General features: G+C 36.8%; 2 protein-coding genes across 2 annotated transcripts; both read right to left on the bottom strand.

Annotated features, from left to right (window-relative positions):
• Positions 5,493–6,720, bottom strand: LOC104700229 (uclacyanin 1). Its single transcript, XM_010415713.2, has 3 exons — positions 6,492–6,720; positions 6,267–6,402; positions 5,493–6,160 (listed from the first exon to the last, which is right to left on the bottom strand). Exons 1-3 carry the CDS (start codon positions 6,655–6,657, stop codon positions 5,677–5,679), a joined length of 786 nt encoding a protein of 261 aa, XP_010414015.1. The 5' UTR covers positions 6,658–6,720; the 3' UTR covers positions 5,493–5,676.
• On the bottom strand, positions 7,080–9,775 carry LOC104700227 (SPX and EXS domain-containing protein 3-like). The gene is made up of 13 exons (XM_019227434.1): positions 9,679–9,775; positions 9,481–9,563; positions 9,292–9,330; positions 9,089–9,181; positions 8,896–9,012; positions 8,721–8,816; positions 8,514–8,627; positions 8,384–8,437; positions 8,264–8,311; positions 8,038–8,188; positions 7,785–7,950; positions 7,632–7,701; positions 7,080–7,528 (listed from the first exon to the last, which is right to left on the bottom strand). Exons 1-13 carry the CDS (start codon positions 9,758–9,760, stop codon positions 7,250–7,252), a joined length of 1,392 nt encoding a protein of 463 aa, XP_019082979.1. The 5' UTR covers positions 9,761–9,775; the 3' UTR covers positions 7,080–7,249.

Below are 9,781 nucleotides of genomic sequence, written 5' to 3'. Positions count from 1 at the left end.
GGTGCGACTCGAAGTGGTTTGGTGCGAAGAGGAAGAAATCAGGAGATGTCTCGAAGTGTTGGTAATGCTAATCGACCTCAGTTGGTTGATGATTCAAGTGATGTTGAAGAAGTTCAACCAAGAATTGTGCCATATGGATCCGACAGCGATGATGATTCATCTCAAAGTGAATCCGAGGAGAATCAAGTAGATCAAGGGGTAGATGATCTCGAAGGAGAAAATCCAATTGATGACGAGGTGGAGTTTATTGGCAAGCAAAAAAAAAAAGGATCCTGTTTCGGAGTGTGATACAGAAATTGGGGTTGAAGAAATCTCTGTACAAGAGCAGATTGAGAGACATGCAGAGAAGCAGAGGAGCAAGAAACAGAGAGAAGTGGCATCCGCTAGCAAGAAGAAATCAGATTGCAAGTCGAAACGACCAAGATCCGCAGAACCAAGTGCTAGAAATGTTCGGGCTAAATCTGGGTTTCAATCTGATGTGTTTGTCTCCAAAGCAGCGAAATTAAGGTACTCTCAGTTCTTTTCTAGGAATTTTACGGCTGAGAGACAATTGGATATGTCTAAAAAGAATGAATTTGGATTCATTGAGATGATAGTGTCGTTAGGACTTGGAGCTACAGTTCATGATCCTTTGGTGTAAGTCAAAGAGATTATTTGTGAATTTTATGCAAATTTGCCAAATGGAAAGGCTAGGGATGGTGTTCAAGTGTTTGTGAGGGGACATTGGTATGAATTTTCTCCTAAGGCAATTAATCAAGCTTTTAGTATTGCACCTTTGACTAGAGCTGAGAAGAAAGTTGATGCAGCAATAGATAAGTTGAGTACGGATGAACTTGCAGAGTTTTTAAGTGGTGAAGACAAGTAAACTTGGGCTAATTTAAAAGTTGCGGATCTACCTGAGGAGAGTGCAGCTCTTTTAATGTTGGCAGCATACAATTGGGTTCCCTCGAAACACAGGAATCATCTTTCGGTTAAGCGAGCTGGGGTAGTTTACAAGATTATCAAGGGCATCCGGTTTGATTTTGGGCAGTTGATTTATAATCAGATTATGAACATCAGCTGGAAAGATCATACTCGCTATGTGGTATTTCCGAGAACAATTTTTGAAAGTCTTAGAGTTCAAGAAGGTCCGCTTGAGTGGTCAGATGAAGAGGAAGATGTGTATGTTGAGTTTTATACAAAGGATGATAGAACAGGACATATCTATGATGTTAAGCATAAACTGATTCCAGAAAGTAAAGAGTCAACACCAGTATCTCCAGATAGCAGGCAACCTGATGAGGGAGTTTCTTCTACTTCTGAGGTTATTCAGTTGGGTAGCATTCGTGTGCCACACATTGGTCAAGAGGATGTTGAGATTTTGTATGAAGCATTGGTTGATACAGCATAAGCTTTGCAAAGGCTTACGGAAGTAGTACAGAGGCTCATACAGAATCATCCACTATCCAAGATGATTTAAGATGTTTTTTTTTCTCAAGCAAGGGGAGAAGGCGCTGGGCTGAGATTCTGGGGGAGTGTTTTTTTGTGTTTTTGTAAGCTGGTCTGAGATTCTGGGGGAGTTTTGTATTTTCATTAAAACTTTCAACTTTCAGCGATCATGTTGGTTCATTATGTTTGAATGTTTGACTATGGTTTGGTGATCATTTTGGTTTATGTTTTGAACGGTTGACTATGGTTCAAAGTTATATGTTTTAAGTCTAAACCAACAACAAAATTCTTATGCTTAAGAAGCACAAAGTTAAAAAGGGGGAGATTGAAGATGCAACATTTGAACAAGAGGATGAACTACTTCAGAAGGACTCAGAACTAGTACAAGAACAGAGTATCAAGTTATTTATGTCGACAATTATAAAGCTGGAAGATTTACACAGGATTAGAAGGCTCAAGAAGCTTCTAGAAGATCAAAGAGCTTCATGTTTACAATAGGAATGTAAACATGAAAAAAGAGGGAAATTTCCTAATTGATAAAGAAAAAAGGAAATTGTCCAATTCCTATTAGGATTAGAATAAGTAGTTTGCCATTGTGTGGCATAGGCCTAGTTCTATAAATAGGGTGTGAAGGCTGATTGTAATTCTTAGCACAAACAAGAGAAAGTTAATCTAGCTACTAAGTTTTAGTCTTTAAGAAAAGAAAAGAGCTAAGAACTTAGAGAGAGAGTGAGGGTTCTTTAAAGAAAGTTTTGAGAGATTAAAAAATTGTTTAGAACAAACTTGTAAACAGATTTTCTATTAATCAAAAGAGGTTTTAAAGAAATCATTGTTTCATTGTTCAGATCATAAGTTCTCACACTTTCACAACTACCCATCATCAGTGTGCCATGAGAAATAATAAAAACACAACAATACCAACTCATTGTAGAACAAATTATATATAAATCAAATCAAAACCTAGTTCGTCTATGGTAGAATCTTGATGTTTTCCATAATACAACAAAGCTACAGAACATAAATAAATTCATGAGAAGGAACACATCCTTTATCAATGTTCAAGTTGTAAGTAAGTTCCCAAAACAACCTAAGCAAACTCTATACGCTTAGCGTTTCACAAATCTACACACTTGTTGAGTGGCGAGAAAATTTCACCCTTGATTTTGAATAGTCACGGCCATCAATACGATTATCCATCGGATCCGGAAACATATCTTTGCCATCCACTTTGATTGACGCAACTTCCTACAATGAATTAAATTTGAAGTGACTTGAAGTGGTATGGAGACTACATTTGCGGGGGAAGTTGTGGTGGTGACTGGTGATGGAGGAGGATTGATCATTAGAGAGTTTTTTGTGTCCATTTTTGTTAATTTGACGAAAATGCAAAAAAAAACAAATTAATGGAAAGTTTAGGGTAAGATTGGAAAAAATAAAGGGATGATAAATGAAGGGATAATTCTCAGTGGTAAAAAGAGTAAACAAGTGAAGACAATGAGGGGATTTTCGCCAATTTAGCTATTTTAAGTGGAGAGATATGATAAAAGTTATATGTTCCGTGCCATTGAAGGTAACCCATCCGAGATCAAAGGCTTCACTACCAAAGTACTAGATTATTAGAGAGAGAGAGAGAGAGAGAGAGAGTTACAAAAACATAATTTGGTCCTAATTTGGGAGGATTAGCAACAAAAATCTAAAGCCCTCACTGTTGAGCTAGAGGGTCATCAGCAGGGTCATAGTCAAATTCTTGATTTTTTTTGACAAATATGCCTTTAAGTCGCTTCTTCTTCGACGCTTCTTCTGATCTACTTACATATTTGTGTGCCTTCGCGAATCTGCAGTCATTGATCACCATAGTAATCACAATATGAAATCCCCCTAACTCTCACAAAGCACCAATACGAAATAGCTAGCTACTAGTACTCACCTGCGGAGATTCTTCTTCGATAGGTATCTTTGTTTTGCAACCTCTCTCATTTGTTTTTAAGCGATCATCAATGGATCTTGTAGAAATGGTGCTACGACTTTTTGTTGATGATATGAAGATGTATCAGCTGAATAGAGTGTTGTGCTAATCAGGAAGCTGCATCAGATCACAGACGCCTGAGTTGCTGACATGGATGTGTGAGCTGACATGGCAAGACATGAGTGGATGTGATGATGTGTCGAGGAAAGTTGATGACTTGGCATTGAAGATAAAGACGAGATTGTTCTTGGAGATATGAAGAATATTCTCCACAACAAATAAGGAAAGGGTAAGCTTGAGCAGCAAACATTTTTCTTATCCTTGGAGATATGAAGAATATTCTCTACAACAAATAAGAAAAAGATAAGCTTGAGAGCAAACAGTTTCCTTCTCCCTTGATAATTGGAGATTCATCTTCTAGGGGTTCTCAAGTCGTGTATATATGTTCTAGGAGTAGGCCACGAGCCAATTTGAGCACTCTAGAATATTGATACGTTTTTAAACTTCGAAGCCACAAAAATAAGACTTAGAAGGGGTGTTCCCAGTTCTCTGTGACGTTAATCAGGGAGGTGATTAAGTGCGCTGAGAATTGTTTTTCTTTCTCTTAGATCTACACTTGTGAGAGTTTATATAGAAAAGAGAGAGGTTTTATTCTCTTAGATCTACACAGGTGTGTGTTTAGATAAAAAAGAGAGGCTTAGATTCATTCTTAGTCGGGACCAATCCTATTGGGTAGAATAGGTTGAGTAAGGACCGAGACAAAATTATATCATTGTAAGAGATAAATTTTGTTAATAAGATTAAATAGAAAAGCATTGGCTTGACGCGTTCCAAGTGTAAATCAGTGTGTTGTGCTTCTCTATACCTTAACATCAGCCTCTTGGTTTGATGATGAAGATAGTAACTATAAACAAATCATAATATTAAGACTGTTATATTAATTGCAACTATATATATATATCTCAAACTCAGAGGATTTATTGGATGTGGATGTTTGATATTTATTACCTTTGTATAATGGGAACGGAAAGAGCCTATGTTGAACTGATTTGAGCTAGATTGTTGTTGACTAGAATCAGCTGAACTACGAGGCTCGTTGAATCCAAAATTGAGAGGTGGTAATCTGAACAAGTTCTCTGTTTCAGTGGAGGCCAAATCAGTGAAACACTCTGCTTCTTCTTCGTCTCTTCTGCAAATTTAAATGATATCTCTTTATCAGAAAAATAACACTATAACTTTCATCATATTATTAACTATAAAATAAAAGAAAAATCAATTTAAATAATACTTTTATTTGAAAAACATAGTAGTGTAATATCTTTAAAAAAGAACTAACAAATTAAGTACATTGGAAAAATATGTAAATTTTTACATTTTTTTCTACAAAAGTTACTCAAAAAACTTATATTTTTAAACATATATATACACTAAATATACATACATAACATATATAACCACACCAAAAAAAAAGTGGAACCCCTAGAAAATGGGAACCCCATTCAAATGTTTCATATCAATGAACTCAGGTCCGGTTATGTTCTTTATACGTTCTTTATTTGATAACGGGAATTAGACCATTAAGTAAACCGAAATAAACCACCTCTACCGAGGGGAGGTTGATTATGGTTTATTTTTTATTATTGTTTTTCTTTCAAATATTGGAACCTTCAGTGAAGTCATTCAATAACAAAAAAAAAAAAGTTATTAAGGATGAAATTATCTAATCCTTCGATTATTTATTTTAGAAAAAAATGTTAGCATTGTATCTTTTTCGAATGAGATTTTCAATTAATTGAAAACAAAATCTAGTTAACGTGAAAACTTTAACTAATATACAACTAAGCATACTCTTAAGCTTTTTTATCTCCTATACTCTCTTTCAAAATGTATATGATTCAGTATCATATCTTTGTAAAACGTTTTATGCATTTTTAATTGGACACCCTTGCACAAAAGAAACACCTAATATATATTTGATAAATCGTTTCAATTCTTATTCGCTACAACTAACACTACTACTATTTCACTTTAACTTATCGGAGTAAACGAATAATTTCCAAATTTTCTTGCCATTTAAGGCATTAAAAGTGTACTTATATGAGTGGTAACAATGTAATATTTGAGAATAAACGGATAATATACATACAAGGCAAATACTAAAATACATAAAAGAGCACCCAAAAAACCAACAACAGACGGTCTCATATACAAGAAACATAAGAAAGTAAACACAAACGACATTTCCCTCAGCAAACAAATCTCTCCCCACTTAAAAGAAACACTTAGAACAAATGAAGCATCATAGCGACCATGACTCCAAATCCCAAAACAAGTGTTTTTGCAGCGGAGGAGGAGTCAACAGGAGAGGTGCCTGCTCCGGCAAGATCAGCCGTTGGGCCACTAGTACTGGAAGGAAATGTCCCGACGGTTTTGGTGGTTGTACTGCTGCTAGAGCTACCTGGTGAGCCTGGGACCAAGGGCAGAGAAGTCCCCGCTGCAGCTGCCGGAGATAGTGCCGGGGAAAGTGCCGGAATGAGAGGCAGAGAGGAGGCAGGAAGTGGAGTAGAAGAAGATGGAGAGAGAACAGGGACGGGGTTAAGAGGTAACAGAGGTTGGATAGGTAGAACAGAAGAAGGTGAAGGCGCGTTTAGAGATGGGACAGTGTTTGGAAGCGGTGCTGTTGGTGCTGCATTCGCGGTTGGAACAACGTTTACTTCGAGTTTCATCCCTTGGCTACAATGTCCCGGCATCCCACAAATAAAGTACCTAGACGAATTGATCCAGAGTTTATCTTATAAGTATATAACAATATTGCTATAACATATAAAACAATCATATTTTCTTGATTTGTATGTTTGTAGAGTATATTAACCTTTTTCCAGGGGTGGTGAGAGGAACAATGGAGTTTCCATTAGCGAACGTTATAAGCGGTTTAACCGATTGACAGCTATCGAATTCGGGTTTTGTGACTTCAACAACGTCGTGGAACGTAGCAGGGTAGGAGAAAACTGGTTGAAGCAAAAACAGAGATTTGTTTCTTTTAGTTGTTGATGATGTTGAAATAAAAGTTTAACATAAGAGATATATGATTAATTACCAAGATTGTCTCCGACAGCAAATGTTTGTGCTGCAGCCCAAGTTCTAAGACTAGTTCCTACAGTCCAGCCACTAGGACCACCAATGGTATGGTCTGTAGCTACTGTTAAACCGATGAGTGTAGTCGCGAGGACCGAGATTATGATCAGCATATCTCTGGATGCCATTCTCTTCTTCTTTTTTTTCTTTCTTTGAGGGGAAGGTAACAAGAGAATTTAAAGAGAGACTAAGAGATGATGATGTTTGGTGCTTCACATTTGGTGTCAAATGTGTGTATATATAGTGGTTAAAGAAAGATAAATGATTAAGAAGATTCTTTTTCTGATAAGAGTTGGTAAATAATAAACTTGTGTTTGTATCTGTTGAGAGTTAGTATTTATGTTGGGTTAAGTAGAGAACTAATAATAGATCAAGTAAGTTTTTTTTTTGTTTACCTAATCCACTAGAAACCAGACAATGTTCATGGTGCTACACTTGTCCCAAACCAGTTTAGTTGCACCTAAAGCAAAAGAGATAAACTTATAAAGCATTAAAGAAACTCGCTTTGTATTAAAACAGGTGTGGTTTATATTAATCCAAGAGAATAGTCTAAAGACAATTACACATCTTGCTGTACATTATGGAGCCAGTGTAGTAGTCTCTCTCTCTGTAATGGAAGTTACAAGTTACAGTATAAGTAACAGAGTACTCTGTATGTGTTGTTGTTATTCAAAACTTTTCAGAACTTAGCACAAAAAAACAACAAGAACGTTGAGATTTTTATACACCGGGGCTGTGACTATGAGCAAGTAATTTCTCATGTTCGTTGTTGATATCGTTCTGGAGTGAAAGAGGATTAGACTGATGAGAAGTCTGCTTAGGATTGTTGATTTTGTACCACACATTTTCTATACGGAAGAACGCCCACTGGAACCGCCTGTAAATCTCCAAAGCAGTGATGATGAAGACTGTGATATAGTTGTTACGGAGATGAGCCGATAACTTGTATGTCCATGTCCACCTTAGTACCAGATTGCTTCCGATTACCCATATATATACCTGCAAAACCCAAGATGATTCAGAGAGATAGCTAGTTATAGTCTTATAGATATAAGATGCAGTGTGGTTGGAAATTTAATGAGAACAAGAAACTATATAGTACCCAACGGCGTCCATATAGTAGATGTGAGAAAAGATTTGGTCTGCTGAATTTGAAAATCCGAGTGAAGACACTACAAGCAAGAAAGTGATAAGAAATCTAAAAACTGACAAGTCATTCCAAGATTGGAGAAACCTGTTTTTAAAATTATTGTACCTTAGATCCCAATCACGTAATATATCCCAAAAGAAGGAGAAGAAAGTGTTAGCTAGACCAGAGAGGATCCATGCCGGCTGAATGGAGTAAGTCCATGTATCCGGATCAATAAAATACTTGAGGGCTGAGAGAAAGATGACAGGCACCGCCGTTAGATATTTCCCAGCTGAAATAAGAAACAAAAGGGGAGAGATATTAGACGTCTAGCAAAAGCCAAACACAAAAGAACCAGTCTCGTATTTGAGATTCTTACCATTGTAGATGTTTGCAATGTCCTTGCTATCTCTGTACTGACGAATGCATTGGAACAGCCGGAAAAGATAAGGTAGAACGAGAACCAAGGGAATTGCAGTGGAATGACTCCCACAAACCGAATCGGCTTCAAACCATGCAATAGTAGCAACCTACAATGAAACATATCAGATTCACTGAATATGGAATGGATAATGCAATCATAAGGAAGAGGGAAACTCACTGACCTGTCGATGGACCATGCGACATACTGAACGTTCTAAGTCCGATAAAACCTGCACAAGAAATTTGTTGTTATTCCAACAATTCCATTCAATATATAGAGGAAGGATAAACAAGTGTGTTACCTTTGACAGAGAAGTCAAGATATCAGCTAGGAAGAAGTCCGAGAAAGTCACTGCCTGTTCGTGATACACCAAAATGAAAATTAGATGATGTAAGGAAGTCTTCAACAGAAACAACAGCACTACTTTTTACCTGCACCGGGAAGAGTATTCGCGAAAATGTCCAAAGCAAGTAGTAGCGAGACGACATGTAGAAGATATCGAAAGGGATTATCAAAATGATCACAGCTGAGAAATACAAAACTACCTGAAAACATCCGAAAAAGGTTGTTCCATGAACAAATAGAATCAAAATTTCTTTTAAACAACTTTAAGATAAGAGAAGATGCATCTATTACACTGGTTGAGATGCAGCCAACTTTACGTCTCCGTGTGAGTATAGATACAGATATGCAGTCATGCTAGTCAATGTAGCTATTGTCATCCACCTGGCACACTGTGACACACCGGTTACATAAAATGTAATCAGATGAAAAGAAAAATATGTACAAATGATATGACTAAGAATTGTATACCTTCCATATCTCTCTGTGACTAAGATGATCTGGTCCTAGGAAAAAGATTGCTGCATAATCGACTCCAGAACGAGAAAAGACCCACAAATTAACACCCCAGAGCCAGACCATCAGTGTCTATACAAAATAGCATACATCAGGAGACACACGTAAATCTTTTTGCCTTAGTAATTAGAGAGGAAAATGAACTTACAATGAGAAGGAGAGGGTTATAATACAGAAATGTCTCATAGAAGAAGAGTTCTCGCGATTCTATTCCCATTTTCATTACAGATTCCCATCCAATCTGCAAGTTTTTAACATTATTGTATATTTGCCAAAACTGAAAACTCAAACGATGGCTTCAAATCAAAAGCTAAGGTCATTTTTTGCAAGAACAAGAATTCAAAATCCAACCTTTCCACAAACATAAAGACCACCAATATACAGAGCAACCTGGAGAGTCAAGATTGCGAATCTAAAGTCAGCGAGAAACTATGAAACCAAGCAAGGGAGCTCCTTCCATGTATTATTAAACAAACGTGCTACAAAATCAAACTCTAAAGAAAAAGTCTAGGAACACAGAGCAAAAAAAATGAAGAATACTTTGAGACTTTGAAGGAAGACAGGAGTTCGGAGTTTCGCAAATGCACTTAGAAACAAACTTGCATTCTTCAAGTCATTATCTCCTGTCGAAGAATACAGCAAACCATCCAGAAAAAAAAAAAAAGGTAATCAAAATTACTTGATTCTTTTCTGGTAGCCAAAGGATAACAAACCAAAAAGAGAGTAAATAGCTCGAACCAAGATTAGTGACGATGTGTCTACTAGCAGATTTGCGCAAGTGAGGATTATTCACAGGCACAGACAAGACACCCCCAAACATAGATGCCAAAGACAAATAAAA

This window comes from Camelina sativa, chromosome 7, assembly GCF_000633955.1.
Source record: "Camelina sativa cultivar DH55 chromosome 7, Cs, whole genome shotgun sequence".
Lineage (NCBI taxonomy): Eukaryota > Viridiplantae > Streptophyta > Magnoliopsida > Brassicales > Brassicaceae > Camelina > Camelina sativa.
Note: the sequence above shows the minus strand (reverse complement) of the source record. Positions and strands in the feature narration are given on the sequence as shown.

Excerpts from the sequence above, each read along its gene's own strand:
- LOC104700227 (XM_019227434.1), bottom strand. The coding sequence starts at position 9,760 with ATGTTTGGGGGTGTCTTGTCTGTGCCTGTGAATAATCCTCACTTGCGC. Across the intron at positions 9,182-9,291 it reads GTCTTTATGTTTGTGGAAAG|ATTGGATGGGAATCTGTAAT; the intron begins GTTGGATTTTGA and ends AAAAACTTGCAG. Across the intron at positions 8,312-8,383 it reads TCTTGACTTCTCTGTCAAAG|GTTTTATCGGACTTAGAACG; the intron begins GTAACACACTTG and ends TTTCTTGTGCAG.
- LOC104700229 (XM_010415713.2), bottom strand. The coding sequence starts at position 6,657 with ATGGCATCCAGAGATATGCTGATCATAATCTCGGTCCTCGCGACTACA. Across the intron at positions 6,403-6,491 it reads TGCTGTCGGAGACAATCTTG|TTTTCTCCTACCCTGCTACG; the intron begins GTAATTAATCAT and ends TGCTTCAACCAG. Across the intron at positions 6,161-6,266 it reads CTCACCACCCCTGGAAAAAG|GTACTTTATTTGTGGGATGC; the intron begins GTTAATATACTC and ends CAATTCGTCTAG.